Below are 21,045 nucleotides of genomic sequence, written 5' to 3' on the forward strand. Positions count from 1 at the left end.
CTAATGAGTATAGCAGAATCTTCTGTGGTACTAATTGCTTGATGTTTCCATTTTCCTCCAGAGGCTATTTTTGTATAGATTTTTTTTCCAAGGGATGAAATGATCATTCCATGATCTAAAGCTTGATACAAGATACTGTTACATTAGGCCTTAATTTGCGTAGAGTAAAAGCATTCATATTTTTGATGTGTACATTTCAAGACAACTATTCAATACATCCTGTGATGATCTGCTTCTGAGACAAAAACAGATTTGTATTTTTGTTTTGCTGTTAAACTGTCTTTACGTAACCAACTCCTAACTTTGGTTGTGATATTTTGGATTATTTTAGACAATCTGCCAAGTGAAGAGAGATGAGATGACTTCATAACATGCTGTTTTTAATAAAGGATGTAAAATTCTTATGATGGGAGAAATAAAAATGTTGAATTCATATACTTTAGGAATAAATAGTGATAAATTCAGGATCCTACACTGAAGGTAAGAGAATTTGTGAAGGTCTTGTTTTATTTTGGCCAGTTGGAGTGCCTCTTAAATTCTTAAGGCTCTTTGACTTGCAAATTTGGGCGAAGTGTAGTCATATTTACTAAGAAAATGTGTACCCAAAGTTGTACTCTTATAGCTAAATCTAAATGAGTAACAAGATTTTTCAAAGTTTTCGAGTACTCTGAAGTTTCTGATAGTATTGTTAGGTGATGTGATACGTGCAACACTGTTTAAACAACAGGTTTGGATCTGCTTAGTGCACTGCAAATTTGAAAATTGTGAAGCTTATTTTCACTTTCACAGAGGAAATGCTAATATTAATGTTAGTGCTGTTGCTAAACTAAACTTTGCAGGTGCTTTGTCCAGTGGTTTCTCATGACTTTTAATTTTTAAAATTGAATGCTTTAAGTGGTGTCCCTATCCTGAAATATGCCGTTTTACTTGCTCAAAACTTGTTGGATGTTCAGAACCTCTTGAAGGTGTTTTGACTCGCATGGCTTTTTTGCCATCACTTTTGTCTCTTTTTTTGAAGAAGTTGTGGCAAGGAGTCAGATACTATGGGTGTTTATCAAAGAAAAACACAAATGTATCTTCTTTCAGTCTGGGTCAATTTGTTTGTTTTGGCAAATAGTATCTGTCTTCCTAGCCATTCTGCTGCTGTACAAGTTTCTAAATCATTGTGGGATATGTTCCTTCTGGGAGATGCTGTGTCACAAGTATTTTTGTGACGACAGATGTTTGGAATCTCGTTTCTGTTGAAGTCTGTGAATTGCAGATAAGTTTTGCTTTTCTTTTTTTCCCCCCATTTTTGTTTTCTTTTTTTAATTTTGTTTAGAGTTGGAAGCAATGACAGATAGAATAAAATTACAGTGCATGACCTTAACTGTGCCCTTGTGCACATGCCTACAGGTTCTGCAATCTGAATGTCCTTCACCTTCCCCAACTTGGGACAACCTGGCTCTGTTCTTTGTGCCACTTTTATTTGTCAACCAGAACTCCTAATCATAGAATCAGAGTATCCTGAGTTGAAAGGGACCCACAAGGATCATCAAAGTCCAACTCCTGGCCCTGCATAGGACAGCCCCAAGAATCTCACCACCTACCTGAGAGCATCGTCCAAATGCTTCTTGAACTCTTGTCAGCCTTGGTGCTGTGGCCACTTCCCTGGGGAGCCTGTTCCATTGCCCAATCACCCTCTGGGTGAAGAATCTCTTTCTAATATCCAACCTAAATCTCCCCTGACACAACTTCAGGCACCATGGAGAAGAGATCAGTGCCTGCCCCTTCTCTTCCCCTCACGAGGAAGTTGTAGATTGTGATGAGTGTCTCAGCCACTCCTCATGTGGCTTCCCCTCAAGGCCCTTCACTGTCTTTGTTGCCCTCCTTTGCAAGCTTTCTAATGGCTTAATACCTTTCTTATATTGTGGTGCCCAAAACTGCCACAATATTCAAGGTAAGGGCGCACCAGGGCAGAGCAGAGAAGGACAATCCCCTCCCTCGACCGGTGACGATGCTTTGACTGATGCCTCCAGGACAGGGTTGACCCTCCTGGCTGCAAAGGCACTGCTGACTCAGTCAATTTGCCATCAACCAGGATCTCCAGGTCCCTTTCCACAGTGCTGCTCTCCAGTGTCTTGTTCCCCAGTCTGTACATACATCCAGGGTTGTCCTGCCCCACATCCACGGTTGCCCAATCCTGCACTGCAGTGCTGTTTCCCTGCTTTCCTTTCTCCACTTCAAGTGCTTCAAATAGTGCCAGCCTAGGGCGATGCTCACAGAGGTCATGTCAGGTGATGACAGGGGTGTAAACTCTTCTATTTCTGATGATTCTAGGAGCTACTGGAAGCTACACAGTTTAATTATTAAAATGCTTTTATATAAAGTAACTTCTATTTCTTTCTAGCACTTTATATGACTTCAATTAAATGTTTTATCTTTATCTTAATAGGGTGCTCCTCAAGCCCAAATTATTTTACTTGAAGATCAAATAAACTATTAGACACAGAGAACAATAAATATTATAAAAACTTAATATAAATAAATATCTCCTTTAAAGCAAGCAGCAGTGAAATTAAGGCAATAATTCCCTTGTAAAACTGTTGCTTACATTAAGTCTAGCTAAAATATGCTAATGGTAATTTTATCGAGCAGACTGAATCTGCCCTAAAAGCTTGAACTATTTAGTAATGGATTTTTTTTTTTTGTTTTAACTTCTGAATTACATCAGGTAGAAAAATGATACATGAACAAATTCAAATCAAGTTACCACTATCCCTGTGCAAGAGATATGAGCTGAGCCCAAAGCAAATGTGACATTTATACATTTTGATCTTTGGTTTGCAGATTTCTGACCTATGAGACAGTCAAACAGATGACACCTTTTAAATTAACAAAAAAGCTAGAAGATACCCATAAACTCATTTAAGTCCAGTGTGAAGAGCAGTGCCAAAAGTGAAAGGACCCAGATAGTCATGAGCACTTGCAACACATCTGTAAGGCAGTAACAAGTCTAAGGTTATGTACAGGCAGCATTGATGCCTTTTTGGTTAATGAGGCCCTTTTATTAAGTAGGGGTAGTGATTTTAGTGACTTCAGTTTTCTTTAACTTTTCGCGCACTGTAAAGATGAGGTTTTCTTTAGAGTGTTGTTTAGATGTGTGTTTGAAAGTGTGGTCTGTTCTAGAGAGCAATTTGGGAATACATCTGGCGCGTTAAAAGATGTTGCCATAAGAATGACATGTTCTGAACTTTGAGTTTTAATATGACTTTTGCAGATGTCCTGGCATTGAAAGGCAGTCTCGTGATGTGACTTTGGGTGGTTTTGCTTATATTTATCACTTTCATTCCTGTTTTTTTGAGGGCACTTGTTACTCAAAATGCTCAGTATTTGCAGTTTTTGTAGTGAAATTATTAAGCTGAACATTTTTTCATTCATGAATCTACTCCGAATGTTCTGAAACATCTAGACATTTGTCATTTGCAACCAGCTTTATTTCTAGAAAAATACTGGTCAGTTGGGACTGTGAATCTTCAAATTTCTTTTGTACATGATTTGAAGACTTTCACTACCTGAGGTTAATGCTTTTGGGGTTTATGCTTGTATGTTAATGCTGGGGACATACTACAGATCGCAGGGATATATGTTTAAGGATGATGGATAATTAGAAATTTTATTTTTTTTTTAGATGTACTCTGGATGACACATCTTCCAGAGGTGTTCACAGGCTGGGAAGGTTTTAGAAAAGAGCATTGGAAAGCTCCTTTTCAACATCTGCCAGAGTCCCCTGAAATTTGGAAATTATGGTATAAAGCCATGTTGGTAATGCCACAGTGTATTGTCATTGTAAATTTAAGAAGCCTGGCTAAGCTTGCAGTCACATTACAAGTAACTATTATTGTGAATTCGCCAGTATCTGTAATGATACAAAGTTGGTCAGCCTATTTTGAAAAAAAAAAAAAAACAACCAACTAATGCTAATAAAAGTTGAAACATCTGTTTTAGTAAGTGGAAGTTAGAATACTAGAAAAGGGAACACGATCAATAATACTTCATTTTACAGGTAAACTCCTTGGATCTCCATCTTTTTTTTGTCACAATAGCATGCAATAGCTCATAAATTTATCAGTTTACCAATTTATTTCAGGGTCCAATAAAATGGTAAGTGCCTTTCATAATTAAAGTAATTGTGACACCTATGTCAGTCTTAAATCCCCGACATCAGACTGTTCCTAGACAGTTCAGCCTGTGGTCCTGCTTGCACTGTCTTGCCCCTCCACTATGGCAGCATTTATTTAATTGACCCTCATCATGAAGGTAATTCAGTAAGCTAAACTATACCATTAAAAACACTGCGAAAAAAGTAGTTTAATTCCAGGATGAGTTTGATGTGTGGCAGGACAGGAGTAGGGTTAGGACTGCAGAAGGGAGAGGACAAACCTGTGGCAGGTCCCACCACTGGTCTCCGTGGCTTTACCTGTTATAACCCAACACTTCACGGAGTTACAGGAGGAATGGTCTTTGTTTTGTGTCCTTTGTCCTTCCATTTGAGTGTTTCATGCTTCTTATTAGTGGGATCTTTTTTGGAAGAACTCTAAAATGGATATTTATCCCTCTTCTATAATAGCCCATGTTTATTAATTTCAGAAAATTCTGATTAATTTTTTGACAAAGGATGAGATCTTTAGTGCTGACCTTTTACTAGATGAATGAGCTTATTCGTTCTAATTCTAAATAGCAAGCATGGATTTTGAAGACTGTTTGTGTCTGCTGAATCAGCAGGAAGAAATCTTGTTGCTGAAACATTATCTGTCTGCTTCCTACTGTTTTTAAGTAAACTGCTCACAAACTATTTACAGCTACATCTCCACGTTCATCAATGTTTTCACTTCTGCTGACCTCTACATGCAGGAATACAGGTTAAGCAAATGTTTAATTTTTTCAACTATAACTTTTCCATCACTCAGGAAGTTGCCATAGAAAAGAATGGATGTTCAGCTTAGCTTCTAAATCACGTTATTTCCGTTTCTGCAATGAAAGCTATTTACTTTTCTTTTTGTACCTAATTAGTCTGGCATTTTTGTAAACTGTCAGATATCAACCACTTCCCTGGATGCTCGTGAAGTATGTTTTTATTTACCAAATTCAGTCAGCTACTGAAGTGGTTCAATAAAAATTACACTGTATGCTTTACGAGAGGGAAAAAGTCAATTTTTGTCAGCTTCCTGTCTAGTCAACAAAGAAACATAAAAGAAAGAGAGGACTGACAAATTTGTTTCCTTTTGCGTCTGGCAAATGTTGCACGCTAAAATAATATTTCCTGTAGCTATTTTGCTCTGATGTTCCAACATTCAAATTTTTGCTAAAACTGAATTTTCAAATGTCAATTTGGAAAAAATAAGCATTTGAGAAAATTTTGTCTGTTTTTCATTTGGGCCAGACAAGTATATTACAGTACGTGTGGATAGTATTGGTTTTTCCTTGTGACTGTGTTTTAAAAACAGCAAAAGCATCCAGTTGACCAGCCACATTACTAAAATTGAGTTCCACAGCTGAAAAATAATAATAAAAAAAAGCTGTTTGACAGTCAGTCTGGTTTATTCTTTCATTACTGATTTTAAAACAAATTGCTCTTTAATAGATATACTTATTTGCTGTGCCACGTGCATTTAGAGTGTCCCAATCCAATTGCAAGTGAAAATGGTTTTGGCCTAAGGAGCCGTAATATAAAGGAAGAGCTGACACTATAGTTTCTACAATTATGAATTTTCTGCTGTATTTATGTAAGAGTTGAATTCAGAGCAAATTAGAGGGTATGGGCTGCAAGACATCAGGGCAATAAATGCCATACTGATGATTTGTGTTGCATTTCTCTGAACTCCTTTATGCCATAAGGCTCTTAACTAAGAACTGAATCCAACAGGAGGTGAAACTACGACAAATGTGGATTTAATGGGAAAAAGTGTGAGATTAAACCATCTAATTTGTACCTAAGCCCCCTTTCCATGTAATTTTGATGTTCATTGGATGAATGAGGAAGACAGCAACATCCTGAAAGGAATCTGATCCATCCACTCCCTTTGAGCCTAATGTACACAAGTGCTCTGAGTTTTTTCAAGTCATGCAAGTCATTGTTAGCTTTCACATCCCAGTGTGGTGATGCTGCTGCTCATCAGCTAGCAGACAATGTGGACTCGTCTCCATACCTCTTAATTCTCAGGGAAGTTTTGCAGTCCGTAGATAAGGCTGTGGTAAAGCTCATCTTTGTTTTTTGGGGTGAAGTCAGGTAGAAGGGAGTAATAAACCATCATAGGCTATGGGTGCCCAAGTGTGTTTTTTAAAGACAGAGGCTGTTGTTTATTGAGGAAAGTACTTCCCTGCTTTCTGGCATTGTTTGTGCACGATCTGGAGCCAGGGCTTTGCTCCATGAGGTAGTGCCTCAGCCACATGGCAAAGTTCTTGCACAAAAAACTTGTGAACTGAAACAGTGATTTGGGGATTGTTTCTCAGTTATCTGCCCAGTTACTTAACGTGTGATTTGAGGATTGGGATTTGTTCTGGGGGCTTTTTCTCCTCCTTTTTCCTCATCCTGTTTTCTTGTCTCTAGACTGTTTCTTAAAGGACACCACCATTTGGACAAGCCCCTGAGTTTTACCACTTAGCTGGTTCTTCTCAGAGAGGAATAAAGTGAACTTTGAGATCATTTGTCTGCAACAGCAAAGGAAGAAAAACCGACTGTTTGGACTTTTTTTTTTATAATTTTTGTGCTTCTGAACAGGAGTAGAGTCTTCACTTTTCTTCTGAGCAAGGGCTTTTGTAAAGCTGTGAGCTTTGCATTTAAGAGAAGTAGCTCTTGCAACTTGTGACTCTTCAACAGTCATGGCCATATCCATCTGGAGTCTTTAAATATACATTAATGTCCTTTGAAAGGTAACTTGAAATGAATGGAGTATTTCTGAGGTGTGCAGTCTTTAGGAGAAAAGATGCTGTTGTATCCTGAAGAGAAAGCAGCTTGTAATCAATGACATCCTGGACAGGAGAAAAAGGCAAAATTCAGTGGCCTTTTAGGGAGCAGAACAATGGCTTTTTAGGAGTCCAAACAGATAAATTATTAACAATGTCATTGCAAAAAATATTAGTTTAACTGAACTAAAGGTGTACCTCAGAGCTTAAGAGAAAATGCCCAGGTGGATTGTTGACTGGCAATTTGTTAAAATATTTGAAAACAAGTGCATAGTGTAGACTTCTGGTACTGCTTCCAGTGCAGAAATTATGGTAGGGTTATAATGCAAATACTCTGAAAACAGTTTTCACTTGGAAGAGTTCTCACTCCTCCAATTTTAGACCTTCCCCGTGACACTGCAGTTTTTAGAACTGGCTTCTTGAACAAGTGGCTGAAATTTTTCACTACAGCAGTTAAATGCAGCTTTTTTTACTGTAGCAGTGGTATTGCCATAGGATGAACCTGTTTGGAAGTACTTTGAGATCTGTGGGGAAGAAAAGTGGGTTTATAGAATGAATTTTTGTGTATTTTGGCTGGCTGCTAAGTAGACTAAACATGCTACGTGCTTTTTAAATCCTGTGTTTGACAAGGATGTTGAGCTGCTTTGGTTACTACTGCTGTTTCCAGAATACCATAAGGTTCTTAAAATGTAATTGTAAGTTGCTCGTTAACAATCTTGTGACTCTTTGTTGAGTCTGCTGGCCAGAGTGAGCCCATCACTACCTTACCTGTCTCCTCTTCCCGGTGTTACTGAGGAGCTGAGTGAGCTAGTGTTGTGAAGTACGAACAATGTATTTAAAATTGTTTATATTAGTTGTTATTGCTGTTTCGTTGTCAGGATTTTTGAAAAGGTTCAGACTCCTTTTAGAAGAAAAGACTTCACATGTTTTACTCAACAAATCGTTGGACAGTTCTGATAGATTTATGCAATAAAAATTGCATACATTCTGGTAAAATTTGCTACTCCTTAAGCACTCTATCTTACAGAAACCTCCAGGACGGGTTTTTATGACAAGTTGTATATACCTGCAATATGCTGTGGAGGTCAATGGGGTCTTCCGTTAAGGTTTTCCTTGCAGAAGCTGCAACATTTGTCAAATCTTCTTGTTAATGTCAGGCTGAGCTGTGTATCGGGGATGTTCATGCTGTGCAGGACAGCCACAGCTTCAGGGGGTGATTGCAGCACTGACCTGTCTGTGCTGAGGAACAACCAGTGTGCGGTTTGTGCAGAGCCCTTGTTTCAGGTACTGCATAACCACATAAAGCTGCATCATTTCCTAAGTTATGCAAATTCAGACTCTGGGAAAACCGAAGGGTAAGGAACTGGTGATGGGGAGCAGAGGACTAAGAAGGAGGAAGTGGACACCATTTCTGCAGCACATGTGACGTGGAGGCAGGAACCTCCTGGGCAAGGCCTTGCCTGGGGTGATGGTGTTACCTGCAAATGCACGGAGCCTCCTCCGCTGGTGATGGGTCACACTGCGGAGGGTGTTATAAGGAAATTAGGAGCTGTATCAGTGAAGATGCTCAGAGCCATCCAGACAAAAGTCATGCTCGGGTGGTGTGTGTTCACGAAACAGCAGTCTTTGTCTGTATTTAGAATATGTGTCACCTGGGTTTCTTATCTGAGCTCAGTTAGAAGTCTAGTTTATCTTGTGCTTTTCTCACATTCTTTGGTGTGCATCCCAACTAAGAGGATTTTGCTTCTCCGTTTATTTAGTCTAGGCAAGGATAGCAGAGGCCAAAGCTTCCAGCTTCCCAGCACTGTGTTGTTTTAAAGCTGTTACTTTTAAATGTATTTGTTTATGTTGATGTTCATGTTTGTCAGCTAACGGAAGGGAAAGCACTGCTCATGGATATGCTGTAAACATTTGCAAAACGGCTTCACCGGTTTCCTGTGTATCTCTCTTGAGGCATCTCCTTTGCTTTCAGATTCATGAAAATGCCTTGAGGGGGGCTGAGGCACAGGAGGGCTGTATCTCCCCTACAAACTTGGTCTTTCACTGCACTCCTTGATGTAACCATGGCTTGCCAGGGCCAGGCGAGTGCTGGTTATTAAAGGGAAGACTTAGTGATGGCTGTGGACAGTGTGGCAAAGAGACGGCCTCTTCTTCAGGACCTAGAACCATTCCCGCAGCCACAAAGACAGTCCTGGGCCCTTTTTGGTCCGTGGTGGCCCAGCTCTGGGAGTGGTTGCCGCTGTGGCAGCCATCTCTTCCCTCACTGCACAGTGCTGCTTAGAGAGGGCCATTGCCTGTGAGAGGAGGGAAAGAGGGAGCACCTGGACAGTTCCTTCTCATCCTGGTCCTGCCTCTGGGTTGGTGAAACATTGGGAGATGGAGGGTGGCTGGGGAGAGCTGCATTGCCTGCTGGGCTGGTGGCCACCACTGCCTCTCCCTCAGCCTCTGCCTAGTTTTGGTGGTATTGCATTTTGCCTGACCGCTGGCACTGTTTTGGAGCAGCCTTTCAACCACACTGAGCACCCATACCCAAGCTTATTATGTGTACCACCAATGCTTGTGAAAATGGGGGTGCACACTGAGCAGTAAAGGCACAGGAACCAGAGAAGATCCAAGACATTTCTAGAAATGTGTGGATCCATCCTGTAAGTCAGCAAGAAAAACAAACTGGTGTGATTTCTTTCAGAGTCCACATTCTCTCTGCATCATGTGCAAGAAAGAAGTTTGATGTTTGGTTAGCCTTCCACTTGTATGCCTAGTGATTGCTAATGCCACTTGCACCAAACAGGCAAGTTAGGGCATTTGGATCTGTGTCGTGTGGGACAAGGAGCAGTTTGCTTTGTGCACTCCAGAGTACTTGTATATGAGGTGGGTGGCGAAGCTGTGCGATGGCCATGGGGGTTTTGCGCAGGATTTCCTGTTCTCTCTGCAGATTTTTCAAGGTAACAAGATGAAGAATGGGAACTTCTTGCCTGTATCACCTGGCTCCAGTTTGCCCGTTCACAAAGGGGAAGAGCAGAGCGGGGGTTGTTAGCAATGATTACCATAATCAAGTTTAGAAAGGGTCATGCCCTTTGAAATGTATTCCTGAAAGTGCTTGTCACTGGATGTTAGAAAGCCCTGGAATATGCTCTAATCCTCAGCTGTCAGTGAAGTAACACCAGTGACTGCAACACCAGAGGATCCTACTGGGATCTGGAATTCTTTTCACATTGGAAGTGGAGTTCTTAAATAGGAAAAGGGTACAAAACCTACTGGATCAATACTCACTTGGTAAATACAGTCTTCTCTGTTTGTTGGAGGCTAAGCAATGTCTGACAGTCTGTGGAAATAAACCTGCTAGTAGATAATGGTCATGGGAGGCTTTATATTTTTATGATAATGCCATTAGTTTGTATTCACAAACCAGTTATTTGCTTTGAGTTGTGCAGAACTGACTGCTATAATGTGATATTCTGAAAATTTCCCTAAGTAAGCAAATACCCTGATTGTTTCCAGAGCTTCCTGTAGAAGAATGTAGTTAGAGGAAACAGTTGCTTTAAAATGTCATTTTTGTCCAAATATGGAACAACAGAAATAACTATATTTCCTGTGAACTAACTGGAAGCCCCCTGGATTTGCATTACTTTGTGAAAATGATGTTCACATCACCAGCGGGAAAGTCATGTTCACAGAGCAGCTTTCAGGGAACTCCCATGACCTTACCTCCAGGATAGACCCTTGGGGAATTTGGAGAAGAATGCAAAAAACGAGATCCCAGCAACAAAACATTTCAGCTCCAACAATCTGATATTCTTTTGACTAAGAAGACATGACTCTTTTTTTTAACATATTTTAATTGAAGTTCTTCCAACTGATGCTAAATTGCAAAACAAATATTTCCTGAAATAATTAATATTAAACATTTTAAAATTTACTAATATTCCCTTGAGTGACTAAAGTACACTGGAGATCTCAGATAAGAATCTGTGGTCTGTCTGCAATTTTCATATGTACATCCTGCATGATTCTGATAATATGAAAACCAGCAAAAAAACAGCCCTCCCCCCAGCCAAACAGAAAAACCCTGCCAAAAATATATAAACAACCCACTCGTGTCCCAGTAGCCATAATGATTTTTTTCCATTTGTATTTTCGAGTTTTTCTTAAAATCATCTGGTTTTCTGAAAATTGGGCAAGGCTTCTAAATAAAACCAGAGTTGAATTGTTGTGATTAGTTCAAAATTCATCAGGCACTGTGATATTTTAGACAATGACTTGTAATTCCTTTCAGATATTAATGAATATGTTAATTTGGGACTCTAAACCTAAAAGTTTTCCTTAAACAAGTAAGGATACTTAGTTCATGCACTGTCATACAAATAACCACGAAGTTCCACAGTTTCCCACTGTGTAGGTTTTTTTTTGTCCAGGAGATTTTTCATCTGATCTAAAGCAATCCCTAGAGGACATATTAAGAGAGTGGCTCTGCTTTGACAGAGAAATGAGTGGGGACAATTCTGCTTCCTTCTGTCCTACTCATGTACATCAACCTAAAACCAAAGAAAGAAGGTCTTCAGGAGAATGAGTATTTTATTTTTTATCCATTCAAGGTTTAGTGAACCTTTGGAGATTATTGGGTTTCACTTACTTCCATTACTTAAATGTAGGTGTCTGGTGCCTTTCAAAGTATTTACATAGACTTAGCAGATATGACCAGGGACCTAGAGGAGAACAGTGCTATCCCACAGGACATCTTGAATGGCACTGTTCTGCTGTCCTCTGTGATCCACAGAAAATTGAAATGACACAACCAGGAACTTTAAATAGCTACTGCACGACAGAAACTTCCAGTCACTGCTGACGAGAGCTGAACTTCATTTTGTGACCTAGAGGGTGAAAGCTGTAAAACCAATAAGGCTTCCCTTGGTTTGGGGAATTCCCATAACTGAAGTCTCCCCATGATTTGCTGGGAAAAAAAGTAAAAATGGGACATGAGGATAAGCTGCCAACTGCTTTGTTTTGCGCTTTTTTTTTTTCCTAATGGGGAGAAAAAGAACTCAGGGGAGGAGGAAAGACTGGAGCTTGCTGACATTAAAAACCGTAAAATGTTCCCTTTTTTCGTTATTTATCTGTCTGTAGAGATCTGAAATTGATGGATTTACAAATGAAATGAGAACTGTGCTCAATTTTTGGTCTTTGCTTTAAGTCCTGAAAATATAGGAATGACAGATGTTTCTTTTCCTAAGCCATTTTAAGAGTTGAAGTTCAAATCATCAGTCCAGGAAAACTGGCTTTGTGTCAAGTCCTGGAAGAGTATAACTAAATTTTGCTGATTTGCTAGGACAATCTGTATTTTTTGTTATCTTCTTTGCTCTAACTAAGTAAATCAAAAGTTTTAGCAACATGATTTTTTTCAAAGTTGTTAATGGACTGCAAAATCAGTTAACAAAAATACTAAGGTTTACTGGAATATAGCACTGATTTTCTCTAGTGGTACTCTGCATACAAAAAAGCATTTCAGCTAATTCAATAGTTACATCTAAAGGATGAAGACAAGAATAGTAATACAGACAGGGAGCTATTTTGATGTTCTGTAAAAAGAAGAAAATATGAGGGGAATGCAAGATAAGTGTCTTGCAGTTGGCATCATCTCCTCATTTCTGTATTTGGTGGGATGTGAAACGTGAAGACATTATTTATCCAACTCTCATGTCAGCTACATGAGTTGTATGTATATGTACTTCGGAAGAAGTGTGGTGTCTGCTACATAGGGATAAATCTTCCTTGGCCTTCCCTGTTAAGACTAATTTAGCGTAGGGGTTGAAAGGGGTTGATTTTGTGGAGGGAGAAGATTCAGACTTAAAGTTGTCGCTGTCAAACAGCCATTCTGTTGACATCACCATTCTTGTGTTTCGGCTTGAAACTTGTATTGGAATTCAGCTCAAATTGGGATTTGAACTAAAGCAATGTAGAGTGGGAAATCTACACTGTTTAATCAGAAAACATAATCAGTTAAGCATCACATCTAACCCAAAAATGTAATTTTAAAGTTAATGAATCATGAGATGAAATAATTATGATTATTTTTACTTTTTAAAGCATTTTAGCTATGAATTAGGAAAATTGTGAATAGTTGGAGAATTTTGATACCTCTGCTAGTTTCGCAATTCGCCTGTTCACAGGATTTTCTGTGTTTTGAAAGACACTGTATTTTGGGTAGGAGAAGTGACTACATTCCCTGGAATGAGATTTTTAACATGAACAGAGTTAAGTAAACAGTGAGAATTTAATTAAATTTCTACCTTCCATGTGTGCTTTACAGGGTACAATGTGAACTTAATTGATATCTATGCAATTAGCCTACCCTGGTGGTTAGCTTAGCAACTGAAACTCAGTAAGCAGAGTCTAAGGTGATGTTGTGGGAAAGGGAATTATGTTTTGTCTTGAGAAATGCACTTCTGTAAGAGAGTGGAGCATCCAAGAACTAACTCGGCCTTTGTATTTTTTTGGAGATGTCTGTAGCCTCCAGAAATGGTGCATTTCCAAATACGGCAGTCATCTCCCTCCTAAGCTGCTCATCTGGCTGTTTGCATCGTTCCTGTGCAAGTTCCAAGTACTGCTCAAATGCCAGGAAAGTAGCTGGACCTGGAAAAACAGGGCAAAATGCAACAAGTCTGTAGTTAAGATCTGACAGATGTCTTACAGGCTGCATTGCAGAGCAGAGTTTGTTCCAGCTGCTGCAGAGAATTTTAGCAGCCTTCTCAGTTCTGTTACTAACAGGGCTTAAGGCTTCTAAGGCTCAGTACATGGGTCATAGAAGTTAGAGGTCCAGACTGGGATGCCCATTCATTAGCAGAACTTTTTTTGAACTATACATTAATGTGGTAGTAAATGAATCACTGTCTTTTATGCAAACAGTCTGCATGTAGAACATCTGTATGTGTGGTGTTGAAGGAACATAATCATTTTATGGTTTAATATTGATTTGCTAGGATGATTCACTAAGCTTATCAGTTGCAGACAGTCTGGGAGAATGAAATGAAACGGAAATGCTTGTCAAAAAATGAAGCAATCTGTATCACTAAAATGAGCTTCTGTTTCTGGGCGGACTGATGTTTTGTGGGAGGAGTAAGATAAAATTAATGTCTTCAAATGTTATATGAGAAGCTGGCCTGTGGTGCAGGGAAGCTGTGGCTATATGAAAACTGTGAGCATACCATGCAAAATAGGTGAGGTACCTGCTGCAGTGCACCTGGCCAAAATCTTTATTAGCCTGTAACTTGCTCATAGACAAGGGATAAAGAACCTGCCTTTTCATCTACCACTCTCCCCTCCCTCCCTTTCCCCCCCTGCAGATTATTGCCCAGCACTGTTGGAGGACAGTAGTGATTGTTTCAAGCTCCATGCAGTTTCTGGGGAAGGTATTGTTTCGCAGAGGATGTCTGGGAGATATGGCAAAGTTATTTCTCTCTATTTGTCTCATTATCTCTAGTCATGTGTAGTGGGAAATTATTAACAGGATTGTTCATACCATGAGACTGATTTAAAACCATAAAAGTTTAGGAATAAGCAATAATTTGCATAGTTTCAGTTTAGTTGCCTTGTGATGATTCCTGTAGTTGCTGTAACCATCTTTCTCGCTCCCAGTGTCTCATTACTTAAGTGCCCCTTTGACCTCCTCAAAGTGACCTTTGATCTGTAAGCATTTTCCAGTCCGGCCCTCCCATCTTCCCAGAGGACCAGGAGGAAAAACCTCATATTTCTTCCTAGTATAGGCAGAATGTTATCACATCCCTCAGATTCTAAATACATTTTAGTAGTTGAGGATAATGCTATCCAGTAGTGACTGTCATTGTTGGCCAACCTCCCATCCACCTGCAAGTGTTTCAGTCAGTGATAGTAAGAGATGATGCTATTGTAAAATAAAGACAGTGTTTTGTGGGGCAGGTGTCCTGTTCTGGCACATCAACCTACAGCACTCACTCCTTCTTACCTTCCTTGCCTCTGGTTATTCTAATCTTAATCTTAAGAAACAGGAAAAATTGAATATAATGCGGTCATTTTTGTGAAGACAAAAAGAGACTCGAAAACACAAGCCCATTCTTCTGGCCATGCTAAATTTAAGAACAAAACCCTACTTAAAAAACAACATACTTTTTTTTTTTTTTTTCTAAAACAGTGCATGTTAAATAACAGGCTGAAGGAAATATGCAGGGATTAACTTCAAAACAGATGTTTACAATGAGTCAGTGATGTATTTTAATTACATTCCCAGATGCAATTAAAACAGACTTCTTCTGAATAGGGGATGTGTTCATAAAACTGATAACATTCTACACGATGCTGGCGGAGGAAGTATGAGCTGCAAGCATGCGTCCTCCAGCTGTGATCTCATCAGGTCTGAAAATCTAAGACGGGTCACACCGGGTCACTTCTTGTAATGGGAGACCCAATGTTTTTCCAGGCATAACCATGTACTGCAAGGAGTAAAGCTGATTATTTCGTGGGTGGCACTTTTCCCTCCTGATCCTTACTGAGGCTGCACTGCAGCATGTGTTGATGTTGTTTTCAGATCCAATTCTCTTTTTGCATTGTGTGATAAATACTCATTCTAATTAGTGTTAATTCTCATCTTTCTGTGAATTTATAATATAATATAGTAAAATGCTATAATAATGTAAGATAAAAAATTGTGATTATATTTTCTTTATGCCAATATAGAGAAAGTTTGACTTCAAAAAATAAATTTGGTGGATCTACATACACAAAAAAAAGGATGTCAATAAAAGCAACAAATTTTTCAGGAGATGATACTCTAATGAAATTAATATATATAAGCCTTTAATAATTTTTTTTAGTATTAAACCCCCATTTCTCTTTAATGCTTTACTTTAAAATAGAAAGTATTTACCAAGTAAAAATGTTAATGTATTATTTAACTTTCCGGAGGAATATGTATTGATCTCATGAGGGGCTTTCCAAATTCGAAATGGATTAGATATATTTTCTCTTAGTTGCCCAGATGTACTGAGATCGTAGGTAGGCTGTGGAGCCCCCAGGTGTAAAGGGACTGGTGCCCAGCATTTGTGCTGAGATCTGGCTCTGGGGAGGTGCCATCCCTGACTGTTTCCAAATAATGGCTTAAAGGGGCTGTTGAAGGATCTCGTGTGCATTGGTGGAATATTCACTGATACAAACATTTTGCTTCTTTTCCTTTTAATTTGTTTCAAAGGGGCATGACAACAGTAAAAGCAATAGACCGCTGAGTTGCTTACTAGTTGCTTCATGACTATTAGGGGGAAAAGTAAGGAGCAGTCCAGATGCACTGAAATGCACAGAAGTACTTTGGTTGCACAAAGTGGCAGTAGGATTTTACTCGTGCATCAGTTAATCTGCCTTCTCTCATGATACCATATGTGCCTAAGCAATCATTCCCCATGCTGACCAACCTTGCAGTCTGCACGGTACTGCTGATATCCCTGGCTTGTTGCAATATGTTCTGTCACCCAGTTCAGATGTTTAATTCTCAATTTCTCTTTTATTTTCAGGGTTGTTCCGGTTGTGGAAAATGTGACTGCAGTGGAGTAAAAGGGCAAAAGGTAAGTCAGCTGTCTCCATTTCCTTGCTTATTTCAACCACAGGGTGTGTAATCTACTGGGAGTCAGGCGAACCATTGCTTTTGGTGAAGACTTGCACTCCAGGGAGTGTTGCCAAGGCCAATGCCCTTCAACGGGGTTCCTAAAAAGCCGCCAGCTCGATGTCTGAGGCTGTAGAGGGAAGGAGGGGCCAGGGATGGGAAACAGTCGATTGCCTTCACTGCAGGTTGAAGCTGCTAGCCCAGTGCTTGGCCATGCCTTCCTTCCTCCCCCATCGAGTGGGATGCTAACCCATCACTCTCACCTTTCCTAAGCCTCATCTCCAGTCTTTTCGGTGGGTAGCAGGCTTGACATCCTGAGCACCTCTGGAACCAAGGCAAGCAGCTCAGTTCAGAAATACTCCTCTCAGCATGCTGTGCTGAGACCTGGTGGCAGGCTGTCCTTATTGTAGATGGGCATTAAATGCAAAGAATCAGGATGAAAAACTATTCTAAGTCAAAACAAAGGTGGGGGGCAGATGATTGCTCTCCAGGAAGGCTGTGATGCATCATAATCAATGTAGCCTGACCAGGGTTAGCCCTGGGAGGCAATGATCTGTAATAGGAAGAAGGAGGTTAATAATCAACTTAAATACAGAAAAGTGTTGCAGGCCAAGAAAAAAAAAAAAAAAGGTCAAGGAAAAAAAAATAGTATTTAAACCTTTTTGTCAGAATCCTGCAAATGAGTTTTAAAGTTCCATGCAGTTATCCAAGCTTTTTGTGTATGAAACAGAAAAGGCTCTTCAAAATCTTCTTTTAAAGCAGTAACAGTGAAGAAAAATTATAGCGTATTTAAGCATTCCCTGAATTCCCCCTCTAAATTACCTACTTTTGTAAATATTACAGACATTCAATCACTCTCCTTATCTCTTCCAATTTTGTTGTAGAGATTTTAATCTACAGTGTGTTCTGTTGTGCATGCACATGTGCTGTGAATCTACCATTATAAATGAGTATAAACCAAAGTTTTGTCATCCTGTGATTGCTTTGGGTACATTTTTGAGGTAAGTTGTTTAGGTCACCAAAGAAATGCTTAGAAAAGGTGGGGGAGGTTGTTTGTTTTTTGTTCTGGAGGTTGTTTTGTTCTTTGAAATAAATAGACAGCTGGTGTTCTACATTGTCTCAAGTGCAATAGCTGCATATTTATGGATGAGGAGTTTAAGAACGTTTGTTGTTGGCTTTTCTTTGGTGTTTTCCAGAACTAGGAACGTAAATTACTTAATTGGAGACCCAAGCAAGATCATTTTCTTTGTAACAGAACATAGATTGATCTGTGACACAGATGAAAAGTGTTGACATTCAAAACATCTTTTAGATAGAGTCTCCTTTTTTTTAATGACCCATTAATATCTGTTTAATAGAAGTCAGCTATATATTAAAAACAAATACAAGAAAGATTTGGGAAAGCTTCAAAACTCTGAATTTATTCCTTGATATCTTGATCTTATTTTTCAGTAACAAGTACAAATGAGTCATTGTAGAATGAAAGAGACATGTTATAACTCTCTTGTTGAAAGACATTAGTTTTCAGTTCATAGAGCATGCCAGCATCTTGTAACAAGATCATTTTAAAAAATTATAGCTTGGGGAAATAAATAGCATTAAACCTTATGCTTCATTTATTTCCAGCTGCAGTCGTGTCTGTTTGCTAGAGCTTTTGCTGATAGTTTTCATTTCCATAGTCCAGAGTCTCAAAATGTTCTCTTTTAAAGAAATAGATGCTTGTCTGCTATGCTAGAATCTCAAACTACCTAACATTAATGTAGGCTATTTAAAAATGTAGGAGAGAGAAAAATATCCATAGGAACAAACGTCATAGTAAATTCCAAATCCCACGCGAACTTGTCCAGCATGTCAATGTACTCTCTACTCTTCCTGATGGAGTCAAACTTCTTTGACTTTAAGCAGGAGGGTAGTGAAGTGTTGACATCATTTTAGACTGTGTAGGAAATGCAGTTATTGACCTTAGAGACATCAAGACAAGTGAATGAATAGTTATACCTATAAAACAATAGTCAAGAAAAGCATTTTAAGGTATTTTGGAGTGCATTTAACATGAAACTTGATTCAGATCAGTGCTTGCTCATTATGTTAACACCCTGAGGCTTTTGACTGTGTACTTAGGATTTTGAAGAGAAAATCTTTTAGTTAAAAACATCTGCCCCTTGCCCTTGTTTCAGCTTAGAGTAGTTTTTCATCCTGATTCTTCACATTTAATGACTGTCTAGAATAAGGACAGCCTGCCACCAGGTCCCAGGCCTGAAGACAGAAGCTGGTGAGGGAAAGTAAGGAGAGCATCATTCCTGCTTGACTCTGTAATATTTCTAGGATTGGTCTTTCCAACCATTCTATTTGGATTTGAAACGTGTCCCTGCTGAACATGGTTCCCATTAACACACACGTCGGTAGCAGAACCTGTTACCTCAGAAATCTACGTGAATGTTGCTTTTTCAGAGGACACATAAGAGAGACTGATCCTAGCTAAGATCCGGGCTAGGAGAAGGCTGCCAAGCCCAGCTCTTGTGGTACCCCAGGAGACCACATTAGAGAACATCTGCTCTCCATTTCTCACGTAGCCACTTGTGTGGGAAGCACATATCCACTCTGCCCTGCACCATCCACAGCCAACATGTTGCCCACACTGGAAACCCTTTTGATCTGGCTTCCGTGTCGTGCAAAAGTGCACAGATACTGAAGGGCCTTTTCCAATCCACCCACACTCTTCAGTAATCCACCCACACCAATTTACTGCCATGGGAGCTTCGGGAGCTGCGGAAGTGGGTGCTGAGTTTACCCTTTAATGCCTTAATTACTAACATCTGGAGAGATATTTCCTACCGTAGTGTGGGAAGAAGTTCCAGACCCTATAGTCTGGTGGGGTTTCATTAAAATTCATTTGGCCAAATAATCATATTAATGATCGCACCAGAAAAAGTGCTGAAAATGGTATTCGACTGAAAGCTGTAAAGTGCCCAAGAAATATTACCCAAGAGCATTTCAGACATGGAAGAGTAAATTACATTGGCATATTTTTTCTCTCACTTGAGAATATTTTCATCAATATGATGGCCATATTTAGAGTACATTTAATATATTCTCTCATCAGACTGTTTCCATGAAAATTGCATCTCTATGCCAAACTCCTTTAACATGACTCATACGTTATCAAAGGCGTATAATTGACAAAGTCTAAGGGTTTTCATCCCTTTCAGAAAATTTTGGAAAGTGAGCATAATTGCAACAGATGGCCCTTATCCCATAAAACCTTTATTATTACACTGAACATCAGGCTGTTGTTTTAAGCTATATAATGTCAAGTATCACATAATTGCCAAACAGAAGGTGCAGAAATTTTAGAAAAGCATAACATTGCTAAAATAATAAATAATACCTTACTGTTTTCTATTAGATTAGCCTAAAACATCTTCATTTGTTACCACTTACACTTTTTATTTGGTTTTCAGCATAATAACTTGACTGTTCTCTTGAGCCTCGCTGAAGTGTGAGATCTGTTTAAACTGATTAGAGTTTTGAATGCTTGCCTACATTTTATTGAGCTATTCTGAAGTAGACTGAAGCTGTGTTTTCTCTTTTATGCCTACCTAGATTTTGAGAACAATTTCAAGCAGCTGTGGAGATAAGAAGTGCCTAGCCATTAGTGTGTGTAGAAAAAGCATGTTAAGCATTTCATTACCATTTAGAACAAAGACTGTACAGAGATGAGTAAAATTCTCCATGAACTGACTTTTTCCAAGAATGCCCATTCTCTCATTCATGACCATTTGCACTCCTTTTACTCTGTATCAGAAACATGTGTAAATGGAGGCAACACTGGAACCTTGCTGTAAGTAATACAAAATGATTCATCTTCTCAGACTTATCAGTTAGGATGCACTGATGTATTAGTCTTCATTCTTTAGTATAAATATTTTATGATGATTTCACTGTCTCAGCATTACCTATTGAAAGTTGAAGTCACAAGAATATCAAACATGCTTTTGTCATAGAGCATGAAGTATTGCAAATTAAAAAAAATCTTTGCTGGGGTACTCTGAAGGAAAATAGAGAAGAAGAATAGAATTAATTCTAAATGAAATTGCTGCTTTTGACCTTTTGTTTGTTTGTTTGTTTGACATGTAAGAAAACTTGAGCAAATAATTTTATCTTGGCTTATTTTTGTTTACCTAATTCTGAGACTGTATCTATATTATTATATGTACATAAAAATTACTACTTCATTTCCCCTGATGAGTGCATCATTCCCATATGGATTTACCATGCCACACAAGTACACAAACTGGCTTTGCTTGAGGTATCTTGGGTCTGGAAGCCAGGTAGCTCTGACTTAGACTGACAGTCAGTGGGACATCTCTGGAGTTCCCTGTCAGCAGCACCAGTGACCACTATTTTCTCTTCCGCACACTTCTACAGTCTTAAAAATCACTCATGGTTTTGTTGTCTGCAGGGGATTGTGCTTCTCCTGT

At 39.1% G+C, this 21,045-nt stretch overlaps 1 protein-coding gene across 1 annotated transcript in view; it reads left to right on the forward strand.

Moving 5' to 3' along the window:
• The window catches only part of COL4A1 (collagen type IV alpha 1 chain), a 122,418-nt gene that overhangs the window by 33,928 nt on the left and 67,445 nt on the right, over window positions 1–21,045 (forward strand). The window contains exon 2 of the mRNA XM_027888692.1: window positions 16,476–16,526. Within this exon, the coding sequence (XP_027744493.1) occupies window positions 16,476–16,526 (51 nt within the window). The remainder of the gene's footprint in view (window positions 1–16,475; window positions 16,527–21,045) is intronic.

Source organism: Empidonax traillii, unplaced genomic scaffold, assembly GCF_003031625.1.
Source record: "Empidonax traillii isolate 1590-97213 ecotype Southwest subspecies unplaced genomic scaffold, ASM303162v1 scaffold244:size1524873, whole genome shotgun sequence".
Classification (NCBI taxonomy): domain Eukaryota; kingdom Metazoa; phylum Chordata; class Aves; order Passeriformes; family Tyrannidae; genus Empidonax; species Empidonax traillii.